Raw genomic sequence first — 23,831 nt, forward strand, 5'->3', positions numbered from 1 at the left:
ATAGCATTCTGTAACACAGCAACTGTCAGCTTCTATAGAGAGGTCAGGCCATCCAGTTAACCTAGAGTGCCTCAGCAAGTTTCATGGGATTTTTTGCTGTTAGGGTTTTCTTCCCTTTTCTTATGATACAGCTCAGATGCAGCCCACCTCAACAATACTGTCATAGCATCAGAACCTGAAAGAATAAGAAAACCTTCTCCTCACTTGTGTTACATATTGTGTTTCACCCAGCTCCAGGTTTATTGATTGCTATGGATTAATATGCTGAAAGTGCTAAATCTTGGGGGATAGTTAAGTAATTAAGACTAACCTAAATGATGCAACCAACAAGGGAAAAATGGACTCTCTCCTACTGTCAGTCAGGGATTTAAGTGGATGTCTAACATCATTTTAAAAAGTCTGAAAGAACACCATAAAACAACACAACTTATTCTCATTACAGACCCTTACATGACAGATTTTTGAAGTGACTGGGTATATTCCCTTCCTTAAATGTAAATGCTGTGGTCACCATCACAGTTGTGAGGCAATGCAGGCCACAGTGTTACTGTGGGAAATTATGACAACCATGCAAGTGTTACAAACTTTTATATCTTAGAGTAGATCACTGTCCAAGTAATGTTAATCTTGTCCAAAAATTCATATTCTTATTCTCTAAACAACATTTTTGTGCTGGTGCACAGTCCCCAGTGTAGAAATTCAATTAAGTATGAGACATATATGCTGAAGTAGTGACAGATCTGAATGCAAATCCATCTCTCCAAGAAAACACCTTTCTAAATTAACCTTCCACATGTGTTTGTATTTCCACTACAGCTAAAATTCCAGCAAAGATTTGCGAAGGGCATTAAATCTTCACCTTGTTTTCAAGAAGGGCAATAGAGAGAGAACATTGCTGTGCTAAGCGAAGCATCAATATACAGATGCTCAGCATCACCTTATGTTGAAATCTACCTAGGAGGTCTTGCATTCCTTTGTTTGCTTGAACCATTTCACTGTGGCCTCAGGTTGGCACTCAGCCCTCATGACATGATGCACTGGTGTAAGAATGCACAGTCAGGGGTAATCTTTAGCTGTTGAACACCTTTATTTCTGGGGGAACACCATCATTGAGAGATAGAGCCTACTACTGCTGCTATGCTGCCCATGGTGTATTTGTCTCTCAGTGAACTGATCCCTCTCCGACTCTGAACTTCTACCATTCTTCTGGTCCTGAATAGTAAAGCCACTTCTCCTACAGCAGTGTTGTGACTGGCATGGCAGCAGAGTGCTGACATGAAAGGTTAATAAGGTTATTCCACAGAAGGATTCTGTTAAAAGAATTGGTCTCCAGCCTATGTTCAGGAAAGAGGAAAATGATAGGAGAATACAAAACAAAAACAGAACAGAAGACAGAAATTACTTAGAAAACAGGAACTGCAATAGCCTTTTGCTATATTCTGGATAACAAAGTTTGCCTGCTAGCGATCTTCTCCTGAAGACCTTCCTTTGCTCCAGCACTCCAGAATGGGTGGCATTATTAGAAATAATGACTTACAGTCAGGATAAGCTACAATATAACCCTGTGACAAGTCATTAACTCCTGTCTCTACCTTCCTGACAGGCCTTTGAGAGTGATATGTGAAGAAACAAGCCATTTTAAGAGGGAAAGCATATCAACTCAAGACCTTTTGAGAGAAACCTGGAGGAAGTCTGTCTGCAGTCTGTGGTACAAAAGATGATTAGACTACCAAATCAGGTAACTTGTTCCCTTCTTCTGGCTGCCCTTGCCACAGAATATTTAGCAATACAGGGACCATAGTAAGCACCTATAAACTGTGGTTTAAGGGAAGAAATTTCTCATTCTATAAAAGGGTCCACTTGCTATATCCTCAGATAAACTGAATCATGAATAATGAACTCAGAGGAGAACTTACTAGGGTGAGCTCCCAGAAAGTGCAGCTCCAGGGTAAGCTAATCTTAATTTGCTTGTATTGCTTAGTAGAATAAAACAGGATTGCAAAAGCTAAAGGGGAGACTAACAACAATTCTGTGGCTGATCAGTAAGTCTGATTCCATTCTTTCTATGATGCAGATTTTTATAAGTGACCCAAGGAAAAATCCCTTACCCTCTTGATACTGTACTTTATCCTCACAGAGTAAGGACAACTTATTTCCTTGCTGTAGCACTGTGTGTTTGTAAAGCTCTCAAGTATCTTGTATTGGGAGTGCAAAGATAAAATACTATTATAGGTAGAAAAGAAGGGAGTAGAAATAAAAGCTGACATTAAGCCTTGAGGAGCTCTCTCCTAACCCAGTGGACCATGTCTGCATCTATGCAAGGAGGTGGGGAGTTGAGAGACATTGCAGGAGCATGCTTCACACACATTCTCTTTGGTGTCTTTTTTGTTCTGGGAAGCACACTTACAATGGAGTTAATTTTGTCCTTTAGATACTCTTGAGAAAGAGTAATGTTGCCTTGAAATTGCTTACAGCATTAGAGAGAGTAGCCCTTTAGACCTACATAACCCCACCTGCATCAAAATCACACCCTTGACAATCTGTGAGACCACTGATGTGAACAAAATAGCCTTTTAAAGAAGGCAAATTAAGTTACATCCTTAACCTTAAGTATCTGCAGAGAGCTGTCAAACTTTACCAGGGCACATAAAGGACTATATTCAGGAACAGCTGCACCAGCACTCCAAACTGTTCATTTCCTCTACCAGCTAGCTCACTAAGAGTCCAGTTTACCCGCCCTGTTTTCAGCATTACCCTTCTCCAGGCCTAGTGTCACAGCTATGAAGTAAGTCAGCATTTACCATGCATGAAGAAAGGCAACAGGTTAGGAAGTTCCTTTCTCCAGCTGTCACTGCTCTTGGGTCACGTATAACTGAATCAACACAGTTTAGCCTCAAGACAATCCTTTAATTCTTACCCTCAAATACAGTACCCCTCCAGTCTAGCAGAAGTAAACATGAACTACACAAAATAAGAATGAATTAACTCTATGCTAACCATTGTGATAGCATTCTAAATCAATGAGGTAGCTCTGTCAAGATCTTCTTGTTAATGAGCTCCCTGAAGAGAGAAAATCAAGGTTTTTAAATTAAAAGAGGAAGATTGTAGTTGAGTAACATCCAGAATAGCTAATTCTAAGTACAGAAGATTCATACTGATTATGCAGGAACAAAATGTAGAAGAGATTTTTTCATACAGCTTCCCGTGTGCCCAATGCATTGTTAAAGCTGAAAACTGTCCTGAGACTTGGGTTTAGGTAATTGAGTGACTTCCTGGGTAGCAGTAAATTTGGTGCTGACTGTCAGAGATTGAGTTGAACCTGCTGCTGTTATGCATAGAATGCTGCAGTCATGCCAGCTTCAAAAAATGAATGTGCTAACTGCAGCTAAGTATTATGGGGTTTGAAGTTCAGATTGCAACATGGGAGGCTTCCTGTTCTGGTTGCTGATTTCTTGAGTGTTGGCTATCTTCCTGCCCTTTCAGCCATCCTCATTCTCTGCCTGTCTGCAGGCTGCCATCTGCACACCGAGACTCTGACCTCTACTTCCAGTATCCTCTTGCTCCCTAGACAAGACTGTCTTGAGGAAAATGCTAAAGTTTCCTCCTTTTAGGAAGGAACTCACATTATTTAAAGAAATATTGCATACAACCAGGAACAAACAAACCAGGCATGCTTTTTACACTGACAAAGAAAGGGTAAAGATGTGGGAGAGACTTGTCTCCTACAACTGGAACTGCAAACAGTTTGATGCAAATGGGACAGTGGGCACATCTTAGGCTAAAGTTTAAATTAATCATGCAAGCCTGGTTTGTTTTCATGTTAATATTCAGGAGAACAGCACTGAACTTCAACTGCTCTTGTATTTCACTTGAACAGCTGAAGGTAGAAATAAAAACTAATCTAACTTTTCATAATGTATGCTATAAACAAAGCTATAAAAGTCAAAAGAAGACTTATTCTCAAACTGAAATATTAATAATAGGAAATATTAATCTCAAAGAAAAGAATTCTCTTTCTGTGCCTAAGACTCCTGCCTGCCATAACTCTGAGAAATACAAGAAGGAGGTACATGAGACTTGCTATGTAACCTCAGGACGAGTACCAGTGTACCTGATGACAAGATCAGAACTGAAAGAGTAATAGCCTAGAGGATTCTCAGAGAAACAGCAAAACAATTCCCAGTTTCCAGACCAGAAGTGAAAATTGTTGTATATGAAAGGGTAAATCCTTCATAGCAGTGGCAGATTTTTCCTTTAGTGCTCACAGAGTAAATTACAATTCTTTTTGTTCTTGAATTTTTGCTCTTCCTGCTCCTCACCAGATATTAAGCTGCACGTAGTCATGATGACTTTTTGCTGTGGGCAAATCAGAATTGGTGTGGTAAGAAAAAGGAATGTTATTTCTTCTGCTTCATTTAGTTGTCTGAGTTGGGATTGTTTTTCAAATAATTTGACTTTGATAAATGGATACTGTAGACTCAAAACTATAAAATGGTTTGGGGGGGGGAAAGCCTTGTCCTTTTTTGAAAGGAGAGGGTAGAACTTGTGTTCTTATTCTGCCAGTGCTTTGATGAAAAGGAAGGAAATAGTCTGATCAAACCAGTGATAGAAACTCCTCATATCCTCTTAAAAGGGACTGCCTTGATGGCTTATGCCACCAAATCACCATGTATTTTTACTGAAATAAATTGTAGATAGTTGTAAGTGGTTTTGAAATGTAAAGGTTTAGACTGTTCTTATTGGCCAGATTATATAACCCTAGGCAGATCTAGTTAACAGTTTCACTGAAGCTATAGCCAAATTATTTGTTTGCTAAATACACTTTTTCTTGAAAAATATGGATTTTGAAAACAGATATTTTTCAGAAATAGATTGGGTTTATATGTTGGATAATGACAATTGGATGGAGTGAGATAGAGTGCTGAACCTTATTAGTAGAGTGACTTTCCATACCATTCATTTAAAACTTCGAGGTGATCATAACAGACTTATCAAAAGATACACTTTGCCAGCATCTATATCTTGAAATCTTGTTTCATATAAGCACTAAAAGTCCACTTCCTAACAAGGACAGTTTATCAGGATCTTTAGCACTATCTATCTTAGCTACATTGTGACAGTTTCATGAGACAGAAAATTTGTGTCTACCTTTGACGGCTCAAATTCTCAGAACATTAAAACAGCAATAACACAATGATGCAGTAAATACTGACAGCAGCAATAGGTAAAATTGCGGTAGTTGAAATCAGGGGTTTCACCAAAAATGAAGAAGAATCTTGTCCTGGATTGAAGGCAAAGACAAATATACCTGTAAACAATTGCAACTCTCTGTTTAATAGCTAAAATGCTGTGTGAGTACAGTCTGTGGTCTAAATTGTGAGTCAATATAAGGAATTTTACCTTAATTCTTTCCTTTACAATTTGAGATAAAGAAACAAAGATGCAAAAGAAGCAGAATTTATTCTTGTATTCAGCTGCCTTGAATGTAGATGAAACCCACAGACGAAGCACTGTGATAATGCTTTCAGATAAGGTTACTACTCCACAGCCCTCAAACTTGGTACCTGCATATGAGTTAGCATGAGATTCAAGTGGGGCTGAAGGGATACTGAAACTTTCAGGTGAAAAAAATCAAACAAAACAACCAAGTAAGAAATTCAAAATATTGCTACTGAAGAGTGATAAAAACACATTGAATGAATGAAAGAAGTTAAAGGGCAAAAGGAATTAAAGTAATGCTCAAAAGTACTTATGTTCACCTGTGCAAAAGAACCTAGAAAGAAACACAATGTAAGGATTAAAATGTTCTTAGCATGGATACTGAGAAATGCTGACTTTTCAGGTTATCCACAGTCCCTATGGTATCTGCTCATGTCTGGAGAGAACTGAATGTAGTCCATTCACAAATTGCATCTGCATTTGTTAACTTTGGGATTTTGATTTAAAAATACTGCACCAAAGCTATGTAAAAAAATCCAAGAAACCAAAAATAAGCCCCCTCCCCCCCTCAAAAAAAGTCTAAACAAAAAGCCCCCCCAAAACCCAAGGCAGATCAAAGTAAAAAGAAAATTCACATAAATCAAACTGGTATCTAGCAACAGGTCATCCCAATAAATTACTGGCTAAACTGAAGTTCTGGTTTCTAAAGAGTTTGAGAGGTATTTCACTACATTTTTTTAGCTAAAAAAACAAAACCAAAACCAAAAAAACCCAACCCAAACAAGTAACATTCCCTTAGAATATGAACACCTTAGAGTAAAATTAAATTTATTCAGTTATGCAAAATTCCAGTAGACCTAAAGATTGTCCAATAGACATGGAAGCCCACACATGCAAATCCTAGTTAGACAAAGATTAGTCTATACTTCTACAAACACATGGAATTAGTATCATGCTGTTTAGCTATCATAACACCTATTTCAGTCATCAACATCCAAAACTTATCTAATCTTGTTTGTAGGATTAGTGTGGCTTTATTCTGCATGTTGTCATCAATGTGAAGATTGGATTGTTACTCCAAGGTGTTCATAATCTAACAGCTGGATTTGTTTTTAATGCTATTTACATTGAACAGGTCTCTGCCATGCATAAAACATCCAAATTTTGCAGATAACATATTGTAAATGAGCAGAGATCAAACTGGCAAACAAAGTAATAATGGAGAAAGTGAGCCAGCATTAAAGAGCGGGGAAGAAGCACAAGCTGTGTTAAGGCATTTTTTCCTAATCATACAGTTTGCCTCACTTCAGACTTTGTCTGCAGTGAAAACAAGGCATGGTGTACAAATAGAAAATTAACATGGAAGGGTAACGGAAGACAGCTTCACAGTAGCAGATGAGCATAAAAAGAGCATTGCTTCAGGTGCACGGCAAAGAACAGTGAATAAAAACATGTGATAGGGGAAACAAAACCTGAGAAGAGCAGGATTATAAAGAGTGGATACCAGCGCCATGCAAGTATGGCTCTGGAGTTGTGACTTTTGGTTTTATTTTACTCTCACTTTTACATCTGGTCTATAACAGGGTGACTTGCTATATTAGTGGAATTACTGGTGCTACGCATCCAGTGTGAAGAGTGCAGGATCTGGCCATGAGGCATTTGAGGTACTGAACAGACATAGCTGGAGTTCTTTACAGTAATACAGTAATACAGTAATGTGGCTTAAAGCTGGAGAACAAGGGAAACAATTAAAAGAAGTGAAGACAAAGGCTGAAGAAGATGGTCTTTCACATTGAGTACACAGGTCATATTCAACACTATTTTAGACAGTAACAATGTAAAGCCTTTTAACATCTAATCCATTTTAAACTTGGAATTGATTAATTATTAACTCTGGGTTTATTTCTGGTTTTCTACCATCAACCTTTTTGTAATTTATTTACTATGCATTCAGTGAGACAAAGAAGATTCATTTTGGTGTGAACTCATAATTTTACTGTCTACTATATGTTGTCACATTACCTTGCCAACAAGCACCAACTGTCAGCTGCATGGCTATGTGTGAAGGGTGGATGGGCCAATCATTGGTCACAAGGTAAGGTTCATAAGTTGTTCCATCCATGTACAATGTAACAACAGGAAATTCAACATTGACAACGTAATAATGCCATTCTTTATCACAAATCTGAAAGACAGAAAGCAAGAGAAAAACATTAATTAGCACTTAATGTCAGGTGACTGATTTTTACATTGCATACAGCTTTTAAATTGTAGTTTCCAAATTACACTTATAGAAAAACAAACAAGCCCCCAAGCCCCACCATTATTGCACATTTTACATCATTAAAATTAACAAAAGTTAAAACAATGTTGATTAATACTTGTGTCACACTTCCAGAATACATTTGATAAATAGAAGCATCTTAAACCACACTCCTGGAATATCATACATAGATAAAATATCAAAATCAGATAATTTGGCATCTGCTCTAGATTTCCCATTTAGTATTAATTTCTCAGTGTCTATATAAACTTTGGAGAATACAAAACTTGATGTAAGAGATATATATTTGGGATGTGCCTGCATAGTTACAGAGGATCCCTATTAGATTCAAATTAAGAACATATATATCACTTAGTCATGAGATTGATGAGTTATTATCAACAAGTTGATTTAACTGTTATTATTAATTTATTAACTTAGAAAGTCCTATACAATGCAACAGGACCTCCAGGGTGCTGAAAGAACCTCTCTTGTGATCTGTATACACACAGATGGATAAGCAGTCTGTGTGTCTACCTGATTTGGGCAGGAAATTCAAGTCTTCACCATGCTTCATCTTGTGGCCCAGAGTCAGCCCAAAGTCTTTCACTGATACACAACAGCTTTGGAAAGCAACAGCCACAGTTAAAGTGCACTTTAAAGATGACAATATTTGTGTCAAATCTCATATGAATATCTGAGCTGGACAATTGGGGATTACTGCAAGAGTCAAATTTGGGTTTAGTTCAGAAAGGTAAAGGTCGATGAAGCAGTGCCTCTGAAGAGAGGTCCAGTGTATACTATGCATGCCTGCACAATTCTTTTTTTCCTTTGCTGTATCTTTCAGATTTAAGAGTTTGAAGGAATAAATCACAGAAAATGAGTAGGATGAGTGGACTGGTTTTAAAAATGAAGCAATAGTTGCAACCATGATGCTCTCAATTCTGTGCAGACACTTGTTTTGGTGTATTAAGAAATGAAAGTGCTTGAATGCAGATATCTTGCCTGTTTCAAAAAGGCAGGCAGAAAAGTGATGTGTAAACATAACACTTTGTCCTTGGCTAGGTTAAGTGCTATCTGCTGCAATATCTGCCCTTTGAAAACAAAAGCTAATGTTTTGTTCCAAAAGACATTTCAACAAGAGCTTAATCACTTCTATTCCAAATGGATACATTTATTACCACAGACATCATAGGTCCACAGCAAGAGATAAATGCAGCAAGGGGCTGCTCAGCCTTCCTTTTGTAAGCAATAGACAGCACAAATGTTTTCTGAAGGTTAAATGAACTGAAACAAAAATTGAAAGTAAATAAATTGGAAAACTGGAAACCTTATTGAACAAACAATGATCATGAATAGTAGTGTGCAGTCCTCCCTTTCAAGGAAAAACAGCTTGCCAAGTTTCCTGACCTGATCATTATAAAGTAATGCATCATAGCCTCATGTGTCAGGCATGTTATGTGAAACAATATCAATGATGTGCCTGAGTTTGAGAGGCCTTGCATAACAAAAGCTCAGGTGTTAATACTTGGCACTTCAGAAAAGTACTGCTGAGAATTTCTGCTCAGCAATCCTTAACTGCACCACTTGGGCTGTAACCAAACCAAGATCATGCTAATACCACACAAGGAGCAGGACAATGTGCAGCTACTCTGATTACTCTATCTATGACCAATAGGCCAGTAACGTTTTAAAGTGCCTTCTGAAAACAGATGACAAACTCCATGACTTTGAGACTCCAGGCACTAGGCTCCAGTGCTTCCAAGAAAAACACAGACATCCAATTGCAAATGTCCATGCTAGACAAAGTAGTTATTAACTTATATTTGTCTCAGATACATTCTGGAACATAGGATAGTGCAAATATAGACAGCTTGGTGAAGTCCTCAAGCAATCACTTGTGTGCTTTTCCTTAAATTTCAACACATAAAGTTTTATTTTAAAGGGAGTGTAGCCTCCTAAAGTCTCAGTTTGGTGCTTCCTGAGATTTCAAAAGCACCTGAGTTGACCAGGTGCTGAACTGTCACATGATTTAAGTACACAGACATGTGTATATTCCACAAAAAAGTCTTTTAAGTATCTGTCCTGGTTCCCAGTATAGAAACAAATATTCTACAAGGAAGCAATAAAATGCTTTAAAATCTGGAATACATCCCAGTCACTCTCACTTGTCATTCTGGCCATTTCACAGACAACAAAATAATGAAATGAAGAATTGTGGAGAGCAATTACTTATGCTGACATTTCAGACGCCTTTTTCACTTTCCTAACTTAGGAAGCACAATTTTTTCCTGCATGCATTCTACCCTGGAACCAGAATTTAATACGATTCCAGATAAGCCATGAAAATAAAATTACAAAATATACTGGTTTGGCAAATAAAGATATTTTCATCATCTCAAGTAAGAACTTAATTTAAAAAAAATCTAATTTATAAAGGTATCCTAATGAGATAAATCACAGATGAGTAAGTTTGGCTTTCAAAGGCTGCTGGATGGCTAGGTTGGTCTAATCACTCTGTCATGTCAGCCTGCCTCTAAACTGAATTAACCAGTTTGAAGTCTTAATGTTGATTAGAAGCCATTGCACTGGAACATACTTTTATGAGATAGATGAAAACAGATTTGATGTAAGTCTCTTGAAGTATGTTTTCCAAGACATTAAAACTCTTAGCATCTTTGGATGAACAATGGCAGAGATTTTTCTGGTTTATATAGGAATGTTTAGGGATGGACTGAAACCAAAGTACTTTGGTCTGAGAAGCACATGGTGCTTTGGAACAGACTTTGTGGGTCTGCAAAATATATCTGTTTATAGCTTTATACAGGGCTTGGCATGCACACACACGAACATGCAGCTTACAGCTTTTTCAGCCTCAATTAAGTCAGCTGGGGCATGCTGATACAAATTGGATCATTCACCTGTTTGGCAAGATAACCAAATGAGAACTGGTATAATTTCCATTACATGTTAACATTGAATAAATAACTGGTATAATTTCCATTAATGTTAACATTGAATGAATTAATTCATTTCTACAATTGAATTCTTATCAACAGAGATATCTTAAGTTGAAAAAAAGAATATGCACTTCTGTCTGTTCAGCCTAAGTTTACAGAACATAAATCATCCTGCTTGAACTGATGCACATCTACTGGAATGTCACTCTGAGATGTAGCAGACTTTGCAGAGGTGGAACTGTTTCTATGACCAGGGAGAACTTCAGTAGCACTGTTTACATCATTGGAGCTGGATTCTTTGTCCTCTCAATAAATCCATTTTCTGCTATTTAGCAGTATTTCAACAAGTAAACCTATATAGGCCACTATATAATCAAGACTATAGTGGAGAAGGCTGCTATATTAATTTATAGCAAAAGAGGATCATTAATGCAGGAAGAACCATATTCACACAGGGATTACAGTAGCCCAGAAGCTAGAATACTAATGTTTACCTCTGCTTTGCAAGGAGGTCAGGAGTACACTTAGGATTATATTTTAGATATTTTTGTAAAGTAGCATAATAGAAAATTAGTCATGCTTAGGGTCTCACTGTTTCTGTACTGAAATGTCCTCTCCCATGGTTGCACACATCTAGAAATATGCAAAGCCTATGGAGGTGAAGGTGGCACTGTTTCCACTAATACAAAGTTGCAGCACATCATATCTTCATTAAGACATGGAATTATTATCACACTTGATTAGCAGTTAATACTACTAATAATTCTTAAGCTTTTATTAACAGCAATGCTTATTCTGAAGATGTACATTTACTGTATTATAAATCTGCAAGTCCTTCAGCAAGCAAAATCTTTACCTCAGATCCTCTGTACAGAATATGTAGAGTGCTTATACAAAACCCTGAACAATGGTATAGCTTCCTTATTTGCAAGCATGTCTTGACAGAGCTCATGGAGGTCATCACTGGGAAAACATGCAGATAGAACTCAGGCTCAGCATTTTTTATACCACTTCACTAAAGACAGCAACAAATATATGGGAATCTCCCTTTGATCTTATGCTTCAAGGCTGCAGCATTATCCACTTAGTTACAACACCCAGACGAAACCCTCTGCCCTGTTCTGAAAGCAGCCACAGGCTTTGTGGATCTGCTTCAAAGCATGGCACCCATTATCTTTTGTCAGAGAACAGAACACAAATGATATTTGGATGGGGACAGGGATATAATTTAAAGTTTAAAAAAAGACCACATTTTTCTTTCCATCTCCAAACCAACTCTTTTTTCTGAAAGACCTTTGTAAAAATTTACAAATGTGGCATTTTCCATTTCTTTTTGTGACCCTAACCAGACACTTGAACTGATCAAATATCTTTTGATAGAGAGTTTTTAATATATTTGGATTTACTAATATCTTTTTATTTCATATTTTTTCTATATTTTTATAACATTGCACTGTACAGGAACAGGTAGCTCAAAGGTTCAGAAACGCAGAGTCACTACACCTTGACTAAGGACCTAAGGAAAGGTGAGAAAGCAAGCCTAAAGCAAATATTAAATTGGAAACAAGTAAAAGCAAATAATGTATTTGTGATTAAAATAAAGCATTGCACATTTCTATATGCAAAGTAAAAATAATATTTGTTAAGAAATCATTCTAGTCGCTCTGCAAAATCTAGATGAGTTCTTCATGAAGGCTGTCCAAAGGTGAGCATAGAAAAGGCTTTCTTCTGTCCCATCTGGGTTTTTTAACTGGTGTCTCAGATGAATGGGACCTTTAAAGGAGTTGAATGAGCTTTTATCTGTTACTTTAGAAACTCATGTAGTGTTTTAATTGTTTTCCTATTGTCAGTTCTCATCCACAGACTGCTACAATTATGGCATGTTAGTTTAAAAAAAAGGCAAGAATAGACCTTAGGACATTGCTTTTGCTACGACTCTGATGCTTTCTTTTGATCTCTACTAATAAATCTTTACCTTAAATTCCAGTAGCTGAGCTACATGCAAAAGCTGATTAAGTGATATAGATATAAGTCTCACAGTTGACTTTTTAATCTTTTTCTCATTGTCTGTAAGTACCTTATAACAATTTTTGTGGGGTTTTTAATTTTTTTTTTTTAAATTATCCCATCACCACCAAGAACAAAAGATACACTGCTAAAAATGTCTGAGGGCAGACTTCAAATGTGTGATGCAGTATACAGATACTCAGTGCTCTGGATGTGCTTACTTCACAGGATAGCTGGGTTAGCCAGTACATTATGCAGTATACAGATACTCAGTGCTCTGGATGTGCTTACTTCACAGGATAGCTGGGTTAGCCAGTACATTTCTGCTTTCTATGATAATGAACAAAAATATATTTCTACTGGGAATATGCAGGCTTTAGAGTAAAAAAACTTGTCAGAATAACCAAATATGCACTTCAAAAATCACTTTGTACTACAGCATAATCTGCCAGCATATTAATTTTGGGGAAGAGCTATTGAAAATAAACAACATTAAAGTGCAAACACAGAATAATCAAATTAATTGTTATGTCTTGTAGTGTTATTTATTCAGCCTCAGTAGCAGGCTTTGTATACCAAGCTATTTGCCACACGCATTTGCTTTATCTAAGCACTGCTGACACTGAAAAGGATTAAATCATTGGTGGAGAAGGGTCACTAAATTCATGACTGTTAAGTGGAGGTGTGCAGATTGCAAATATGTTTCCAAGATCTCCACAAACTATTCAGATCACTTGTAAATAAACAAATAAAATATTCATATTATACTGGGGTTTGTTTTGTTTTGTTTATTTTTCTTAGCAAATCTCTTTGAGCTTCCCTTTGTTTGTTATCCTTCAGCAGCTCCATCACACGACACTTTTTGGTTTTACTGTCTGTAAAAATCAATATGCCCTGCCTCTGAAGTGGTAACAGTCACACTATGTATGTAGTAATTAAAGAAGGCTGGAAGAAAAATATACTGTGTAAGGGAAAAGAAGGAATCAATATACTCCCACCAGTTAAATTAACGGGTGATACATTGGAAAGCATCACCACAATCTACACATTCAGAGTTTGCTCCGTAAGAATGCTGTTGCACACTTAACCTCTAGATAAGATTCGCAGTTTGAACCTTAGCTCGCACAGCCCTGCTCAAACGTGATCACAGAGTCTCTCTGAGCATGTTCCCGAATTCTGACAGCTGGTGGCAGGCAGTGAAGGAAAAACAGGCAAATCAACCAGACTGCTTTGCTTGGGATCAGTGCTTTTATGCTTATGATACTAGAGTAGCACTGCTCTCCGAGCTGCTAGCAGTACTGGTTGTTAGATGGAGTAATTTGTACTCCTTTGTGGGGAAGCTTTTTCATAGCTACTGTCTGTATTGGAACTTGGATGTCTCTAGTGCACATGTTGATGTTATGTTAGCTTCATATACAGGGAGAATTTAGAAAATTAAACAAACCTTTTATATTTGTGTTTTAAATTTATTTCTTTTAAAAACAGCTGTCAAAGACTTTAAAGCAACACATCTTCTGACCTGTGCATTTTATTGCTAGGCAGTTACAGCTAGCCCTGTATAACTTTTTTAAGAGTCAGAGGCCAAACCAGCAGCCCAGCTGAGGTGCATGTACACTAATGCACGAAGCATGGGTAACAAACAAGAGGAGATGGAAGCCTTGCTGCAGCAGGAAAGTTATGATGTAGTTGCCATCACAGAGACGTGGTGGGACAACTCACATGACTGGAGTGCTGCAGTTGATGACTACGGGCTCTTCAGGAGAGACAGGCAAGGAAGAAGGGGTGGATGGGTGGCCCTGTACATAAGGGAGGCACTAGATGCCATTGAGCTGGAGATTAGGGACGATCAGGTTGAATGCTTGTGGGCAAGAATTAGAGGGAAGACCGGCAGGGCAGACATCCTGGTTGGAGTATGTTAGAGACCACCCAACCAGGAAGAAGATGTTGATGAAGCATTCTATAGGCAGCTTAAGGCTTCCTCAAGATCTCCTGACCTTGTCCTCATGGGTGACTTCGACCTGCCTGACATCTGCTGGGATCTCAACACAGCAGAGAGGAGACAGTCTAGGAGGTTCTTAGAGTGCATGGAGGACAGCTTCTTATCCCAGGTGCTGTGTGAGCCTACCAGGGGCAAGGCTATGCTTGACCTCCTCTTCACCAACAGGGAAGGGCTGGTGGGGATGTGGTGGTCGGAGGCTGTTTAGGGGCCAGCGACCACGAGATAATTGAATTCTCAGTATTCGGTCAAGCTAAGAGGGGCAGCAAGAAGACCTCCACTCTGGACTGCCGGAGGGCAGACTTCAGGTTGCTTAAGGAAATAATTCAGAGGGTTCCTTGGGAAAAAGCCCTTAAAAATAAAGGGGTCCAGGAGGACTGGACCTGCTTCAAGTAAGAACTGATGAATGCGCAGGAACAGGCTAGGCCAATGTGCCGGAAGATGAGCCGCCGGGGCAGACGGCCAGCCTGGATGGGTGATGAACTTTTAATAGAACTAAGGGAAAAAAGAGGGTGTATCACCGTTGGAAGAAAGGTGAGGCAACCCATGGAATGTTTAAGGATGCAGCCAAATCATGCAGGAAGAAAATTAGGGAGGCAAAAGCACATTTGGAGCTTAAACTGGCCTCTGCTGTGAAGGACAACAAAAAATCCTTCTATAAATATATTAATAGCAAGAGGAAGGGTAGGGACAACATCCACTCCTTGGCTGACATGGAGGGAAATGTTATTTCAAAGGATGAGGAAAAGGCAGAGGTACTTAACACCTTCTTTGCCTCAATTTTTACTAGCAGGACAGAACGTCTACCAGACAGCTGGCCTGCAGAGCTGGCAGAAGGAGCCAGGGAGCTGCAGTTTCCCTATGTTCCATGAGCAGGAGGTTGGAGCTCTCCTCAGCCACTTGGATCCCCACAAGTCCATGGGGCCAGATGGGATCCATCCTAGGGTGCTGAGAGAGCTGGCAGATGAGCTGGCCAAGCCACTCTCCATCATTTTTCATCAGTCCTGGCTCACTGGAGCGGTCCCAGATGACTGGAAGCTGACCAACGTGGTACCCATCCACAAGAAGGGCTGGTTGGATGAGCCAGGGAATTACAGGCCTGTCAGCCAGACCTCAGTGCCAGGCAAGATTATGGAAGAGGTCGTCCTGAGTGCAATCACACAGCACTTAGAGGATGGCCAAGGGATCAGACCCAGCCAGCATGGGTTTAGGAAGGGCAGGTCCTGCCTGACCAACCTGATCTCCTTCTATGACCAGGTGACTGCCTGGTGGATGTGGGGAGGCCTGTGGATGTAGTCTACCTGGACCTCAGCAAGGCCTTTGACACCGTTCCCCACAGCAAACTCCTGGCTAAGCTGTCAGCCCATGGCTTGGATGGGAGCACACTGCATTGGGTTAGGAACTGGCTGGAGGGCCGAGCCCAGAGAGTGGTGGTGAATGGTGCCACATCCAGCTGGCAGCCAGTCACTAGTGGTGTGCCCCAGGGATCAGTGCTGGGCCCCATGCTCTTTAACATCTTTATTGATGATCTGGATGAGGGCATTGAGTCATTGAGTTTGCAGATGACACCAAGCTGGGGGCAGGAGTTGATCTGCTGGAGGGTAGAGAGGCTCTGCAGAGGGACCTCAACAGGCTGGACAGATGGGCAGAGTCCAAGGGCATGAGATTGAACACATCCAAGTGCCGGGTTCTGCACATTGGCCACAACAACCCCATGCAGAGCTACAGGCTGGGGTCAGAGTGGCTGGAGAGCAACCAGGCAGAGAGGGACCTGGGGGTACTGGTCAATGGGAGACTGAACATGAGCCTGCAGTGTGCCCAGGCAGCCAAGAGGGCCAATGGTATCCTGGCCTGCATCAGGAACAGTGTGGCCAGCAGGGAGGTCATTGTGCCCCTGTACACTGCACTGGTTAGGCCGCACCTCAAGTACTGTGTCCAGTTCTGGGCCCCTCAGTTTAGGAAGGAGGTTGACTTGCTGGAAGGAGTCCAGAGAAGGGTAACAAAGTTGGTGAGGGGTTTGGAACACCAGCCCTACGAGGAGAGGCTGAGGGAGCTGGGGTTGCTTAGCCTGGAGAAGAGGAGACTGAGGGGTGACCTTATTACTCTCTACAACTACCTGAAGGGAGGTTGTAGACAGGCGGATGTTGGTCTCTTCTCTCAGGACAAGAGGACACAGTCTCAGGCTGCACCAGGGGAGGTTTAGGTTGGATGTTAGGAAGAAGGTCTATACAGAGAGAGTGATTGCACATTGGAATGGGCTGCCTGGGGAGGTGGTGGAGTCGCCGTCATTGGAGGTTTCCAGGAGGAGACTTGATGGGGTGCTTGGTGCCATGGGTTAGTTGTTTAGGTGGGTTGGATTGGTTGATGGGTTGGACGTGATGATCTTGAAGGTCTCTTCCAACCTGGTCTATTCGATGTATTCTAAGTTCTGCAGTTGTAACAGAATGTGTACGAGCAGTCCTTAGAATAAAGGTATTGAACACTGTGCAAATAAATCCCTTCTTTCTGAAACATCAGCTAAGTATCAGAACTATATTAACCAGAGAGGGAAGCAAAGAGAGACTTCCCTGCTCTTTATGCAACTCTTAAGCAAGATCATTGCTTCCTCATAGGGCTTTCAGTGTGGAAGCTAAAGACACAGCTTGTATTCCCTACATGCATAAAAAGGAAAAAACACTTGGGATTATATTGTTAGGTGAGAGCCACAGGAATCTCATTCTCAAGGCTCTGCTGACAGTGGAGCAAGTCTGAGCTCCTAAATGAGGTACCAGTTACATGCCCATAGACAGACAATATGAAACCCTGACAACAGTGGCCCTAAACCTATCCTCAGATACCACTCTATTGATGCCTTATTTAGGAAACTAAGCAAAGCAGAAGACATTTTCCATGGCAGTATATTCAGGAACAGAGGAACTGCAGATAAAGTATTGGGAGGAACATCTTTGCCCTTACAATCTCACTAATCAAAAAGATACTCTAGTTTAAATGTAAGTACATTTCTAATCAAACTGATACTTTCAACAGTTTACTCAGAGTCTAGTCCATGTTTTTTCTTCTGTTCAATGTTTCTATTTTAAAACCCCCAAATTTTCACAGACTGTTTAGGAAACAGCCCTAAGATTTGTTTGATATTCTTAGGAAAATATAGGCAATACTATTAGCTATCTTTATTACGCAGTATGGTTTATTGAACCTGTCAAAGAGTAGTGTGGATGTCTGTTAAATCATTCAGAAAAAATGGTGAGGGAAATGCCACCTTCGAACACTTTGTTTTTTTCTTGACAAACACCCCAAGAATACCAATTCACCCAAAACTAATTCCTGAAAACACATTTATATAGCAAGCTTGCCAAGTACACTTCTTTATAGCTACTGCTGTTCCCATAGGAAACGCCTTGCTGCGGTTTATCAGGAACACCTGTTTACCTTGTAGTGACAAATAAAAGCAATCCTTTTTCTCTCTCCTCAGCCCTTTCCTCTACATGTACATTCAAATGAATGCAGAAGGAAGAGTAAGAACCTAAAACAGGTGAGTCTGTATTTAGTAGTAGGCTTGCTGTAAGGCTTGTTTTGTCTTTGATTTTCCTAAGATTAAAAAACTGCAGAGCTCCAGGGTGTATTTTATTTTGGGGCTTACTGACACAGCAAATGTCTTTCAAAGAAGAGGGTGAACAAAGTCACAGCAGTAAATGCTTTATTACGTTGAGTTAGTTTTAGTCAGATTTGTGTATCATACTCAGTTTAAAAGAGTTAAATATATAGATCGGAGTTTTACAAGATTTATTATCTGGTTTTGCCTAAATTACATGCCCCGTATTCTAGAGAGGGGATGTTAATTGTAGACCTGACCTCTTTGCTAGATAGATTCTCTCGGTCTCCCTTGTACTGCGGGCATTCTGTCAGGCACAGTAGATCACTGCCTTTCATTGTGGTATTCTGTGATCTCTTTTGTGTGACCGTTTGACGCTGTGCCTTTAAGAACAAGCAGTGCTGAGACACTGGCTAAATGTTTTCGGTACTAGAACCAAAACATTCTGATATTCTAAACGAATTTCATTGGTTGATAGACAAAAATGCAGCTTTAGATTGTGAAGCAGTTGGAATATTTTTTTTTCCTCAGTTCAGTTTCGCTGGGGAGTTGGGGGGGAGTTTCAGCCTGTTCTCCCTGCCTGCTCTCTCTGCAAACTGCTGGAGTTGGCCTTCAGATAAGCAAAAACTAATCCTGCATGGGCTTTTGAAGCTTACTAACAACTCTTTTCCTTAGTAACTTGCCTTTCTCTCTCTCTAACCCCTTTTTGGGGAAAAAGGGAGGTAGGGGAGGAGAGAGGGGGTTCCAAGGAGGGGATCCCTCCCTCGGGGAGGGATTTTTGTTGTGTTATTTCTCTTTGCTGTATATTTCTGTGTATATATTGTAAATACCTGTATATATTGTGTTATATATAACCTGCTTTCCACATATGCTTGTAAATATATAGCTTGCTCTTTCGACTGGGCTAGTTGTGGTTTCTTACTCTGTGGAGGAGGGAGAGCTAAGCCCTCTCTCAACCTATCACACTTTTGTAATCACAATACCCACTCTATTACTCCATCATTTAATGAAGACAACTTTATTCCAACCACAGATGACATCTGAGTCATCTGCAAACCAACCTTCAGCATTTAAAAAAAATGAAAGGAATTTCAAAATCTGGTGGTAAACCTCTGCCATCTCCTAACTTCTCATCCTGCAGTCCCCTGATAAGATCCTGCACAATGATACTGCAGGCTCCTTTCCATCAGAAACCATTCCATTTTGAAATACACCTAGTTATTCATCTGGACAGACTCTTCTGTTTTACTCTTAGAAGAGATTACACTACACTGTACAGTACCCAAAGATTTTTACATTACCATAAGGTTGAGAGATGAGTGGGTGGGAAAAGTGGTGTCAAGAACAATTCAGTGGTCCCATACTTTCCATTTTTAATTGTATACATATATGTATGAATGTTTTATATAAATATGCATATGCATATGTATATACACACACAGACTTTGTTTTTTGTTACATCCTAGAGTGACACAAATTTGAAATCAGGTTTGCAGAACAGTTCTGGAATGCTTTTTTGAAAATGTCAACCTGGTATAATCTCTAAAATGAATAAATCCCGAACAGTTCATATCAACATGAACATTCTCTTTGACTAATTTGCAGTACTTTACTAGTTGTAAGTCTCTTACTCTATTTGTAAAGACTTCAGGGTATTTTCTACCAGAACAAATCAATAAAAATCTGCTAAAAAGGGAGAAATCATCAGAGCATCCAAACATAGCCTAAAAGTTTTCAGAAACTGAATATTGAAAAACTGAGGTAGGCTGAAATTGAAGCTAAAACTGTTGAAGTGAAACATAGCTAACAAACAGAAAACTGGTAACTGTTCACTATACTATAAATAAAACTACTGTTCTTATTCCTTCAGCTACCTAACAACAAAGCCTGGGTAGGTAATACAAGGTAAAGTAGTTTGTATAAACTGTTACAATCATCCCGTAAAGAAACAACCATGAGATTAGGAAGTAACATGTTGGCTATTCTTCATCAGTAAGGAATTTTTTCCTTGTCATCAACTCTCTGCTTCTCTCCCTCAGGTAGTAAACCTAGTGAATGTTATCTGAATATGGTGATCTGAACTAGCCACCCTGTTTCCAGGCTTCCTAGGCTGGGCTGAGTCTCTAAATGAGAGTATATGAAGTGTGCAGCTGAAGTGGCACACTGTTGCAGGAGGAAGATTCCCCCCTCAGAAGGATGTTAGAAAATTATGCCCAGTGAAGGAGGTAGGACTGACCTCAGCCTGAGTTAAAAATCCAAGTAATTACTTAAACATTTCACAACTTTCGCTGCTATTTAAATAATAATAATAAAAGAGGTATGGATTATGGCTTTTCTTTGGCCTAATACTACTCATTACCTTTAACAGAAACCTTTACTAAACGTAACTCACACTGGTAGTGTTATTTCTTTTTTCTTCCCTTTTTTCCATTAAATAACACCGTTTGATTGTGAACTAACAAAAGGCAGAAAAGCCTAATGGATGCCACTAAACTTAGGAGAACTAGAACCCCTCTGAAATACTAAGTACCATAAAGGTTATTGCTAAGGCACAAAAATATGCATTGGAACCCCCAAATCATTTATAAAATGAATACTTACCAAATTTAAAATCTCATTCATGTTATTTAATTTTAGTGAATTTGTGGTGCTGAGACAGCAATAAAAAAAACCCAAACAAAAAAGTATACAGGAGTCACCAAACTCATTGCTACCCTACAGGGCCATACTCTAAAATTACCACCCTCTTCACATCAGCAAGTAACAAGCTACATGATAAAATTAATTTTAATACATTCTTGGACAATGCTAAAACAAGAATAAGAAATTTTAACCTTATGTTGTTTTCAATAAGCTATCAGCTTCATTTTTACCCCTTCCTAATTATTTGGAAAAGTTTTAGGTACACTCGTAAAACCAGTGTTGGCATGAGAAGAATTTACTCTGTAAAATGACAGCACTTGTAAGACACTGAGTTCTAGCAGTTAATACGATGGTAAAAGCTACTTATTTGAAGAATATGCCAATGTTCCACAAAGGAGGGAGTTACACATATAACAAAATAAAATTCTTAAGGATAATGCAAATAACTCTGCTTTGGATGTGCAGCATGGGCACTGTCAGCATAGATTTGCCATTTGAAATCTACTGCTGTGGAGAGCAGGAAAAGAAAGGGGAAAAAAGAGGCATTATACCTCCCATCATGAAACACTGCAGCTTGTCAGGCTCAATAAAATAGTTCCTTGGTCCTATCAGGGTGGGAAAGTGCTTCTTTCTAAATGGAAAGAATAATCAATACTCTGAGATGAATGCACTTTCTACCTAATAATGAAACGTCCTAAGAGTTTTTCAAATCAAGTTGAATCAACTCTTATCTAATTGATAAGTTTTATTCTGAGAAATAAAAAGAGCAACTAAAATCTTGGCCAGAATAAATATTACAGGCTCAGTTTCCTGTTTCCAACTTTAAAAGGCTTATCTAATTAATTAATTTATTTATATGCCAGGTACCGATCTATGCTATGATTTCTCATTATAGATTTTCTAGTAAACATCTCTTTAAATTACAGAAACTACCATAATTGTTATATATCCAAATGTATATATATATGATCAGAGAATATAAAAGGCAAAGACATATGGAGATAATATCTTGGTGAATTAGTCACAAGCCAAACACATTCATAGAATCAGAGAATCAATAAGGTTGGAAAAGACCTCAGATCATCAAGTCCAACCTATCACCCAACACCTCATCACTAACTAAACCATGGCTTCAAGTGCCACATCCAATCCTTTTTTGAACACCTCCAGGGATGGTGACTCTACCACCTCCCTGGGCAGCACATTCCAATGGCCATTAACTCTTTCTGTGAAGAACTTTCTCCACACCTCGAACCTAAACTTCCCCTGGTGCAGCTTGAGACTGTGTCCTCTTGTTCTGGTGCTGGTTATCTGGGAGAAGAGACCAAGCCCCAGCTGCCTACAACCTCTTTTCAGGTAGTTGTGGAGAGCAGTAAGGTCTCCCCTGAGCCTCCTCCTCTCCAGGCTAAACAACCCCAGCTCCCTCAGCCTCTCCTCATAGGGCTTGTGCTTGAGGCCTCTCACCAGCCTTGACAGACTTTGAAGACAAAAGTAACATTTAGGAAAAAACCTAAATCAAAACACCAGATCCTCTAACATCCCACTGATCTGAAACAGCCCAAACAGTTCATTTGTTTCATAGTCTGGGAACTAAAATCTGACTGAAGGGATTTTATTGAACTTTTCAATTATGTGCTTGAATCCTGACTTGATGCTTCTACAAAGCCTGAAACTATTTCCAAGAGGCATACAGGATGATCATTAATACGTCAATGAGAAGTGATCAAACAGATTAATGTTTCCATATATGTTGAGGCCCAGATTGTGTTAGTCTTACCTTCTTGCATTATTACTCTCCTTTCTAAAACTGATGTATAGCTTCTGAGCAAACTATAATCAAAGACAGCTGAAATGAGCTTTTGGTCTATGAGTTTATTCCCACCTCAAGACAGCATACATAGAATTCTGCTTTATTTCATTCATGAAGCCTCATCATTCATATTTGAATCTTATCTGGAATGTAAACCACTTTCTCTGGTCTTTGGGATCTTCATTCTGCTCAGACAGCATGTGCAGGTTCTCTGTTAGATATTTCGGATAGGAGATTTGCAATGAACTTACTTTTCATTCTTTGGAGGGATCAGTAATCTGTAGAGTCTGCAAATGGAGCTTTGGTCATAATCTAAATGAAATACACATTTAACTAGCCTTTTGAAACGTGTATTATTCAGCAGAAACCTAAGGAAATACTTTTCAGTATGCTAATAATAATTAAAAATGAGATTATGAATGTTAATACAAAACAAGCCCTCTTATCCTTTGCAACAAATTTTCAGATATTAATATTCTGTTTGGTTTTTTTTTACTTTTTTTCCCCCTCTAGTTTGCTTTCTAAAAACCTGACAGAAATAGTAAAACTCACATGTTAAAGGTCACATTTATGTCTGGCATCTTGACTTCCTGCTGCTCCGAGGCCTGAGACCAGGCAGCAAAGTCTGGCTGTACTCCTGAGGGGAGTTCAATAACAGCATTTTTTTTTTCTCTCTGAGCATGAGGAGGTTGCACCAAGAAAATGGAAGCTGTCGCTGTTCAAAGTTGGATGATATATCTTTCCCTTGCTGTTGGTGTTGGAACAAACATAATGCTTGTTTCAGTCAGTTATTTAGACATGCCATGAAGGTGCAGAGAGTGTGATTAATGCAAACTAGACCCCAGAGACCCAGCAAACAGGCTAGTTGTGGCTTGTTTGCTTTTGAAGAGAAACCCTTGGGCTCAGCTCTAAAAAACCAATCCTGCTGAGACTTCCTCTCTCCTGCTCCTTCCTTTCACATATTCCCACCTACTTGTATCACTCACATTGTACATCAAACCACTAGACTCTCCTTACCCATTCAAATCCCACAGGAAGTGCTATGTGTTATTTTTCATTCCTCAAATAAAAATCCAGGCTTGATACCTTAGCTTTCACCTATCACCTGCAAAATACCAGGG

The 23,831-nt window shown here is 39.2% G+C and overlaps 1 protein-coding gene across 1 annotated transcript in view; it reads right to left on the reverse strand.

Moving 5' to 3' along the window:
• Nucleotides 1–23,831, reverse strand: part of CLSTN2 (calsyntenin 2) — a 395,403-nt gene that overhangs the window by 27,589 nt on the left and 343,983 nt on the right. The window contains exon 9 of the mRNA XM_054166362.1: nt 7,462–7,624. Coding sequence (XP_054022337.1) covers nt 7,462–7,624 — 163 coding nt within the window. The remainder of the gene's footprint in view (nt 1–7,461; nt 7,625–23,831) is intronic.

The sequence above is a fragment of the Dryobates pubescens genome, chromosome 13 (genome assembly GCF_014839835.1).
Source record: "Dryobates pubescens isolate bDryPub1 chromosome 13, bDryPub1.pri, whole genome shotgun sequence".
NCBI lineage: Eukaryota > Metazoa > Chordata > Aves > Piciformes > Picidae > Dryobates > Dryobates pubescens.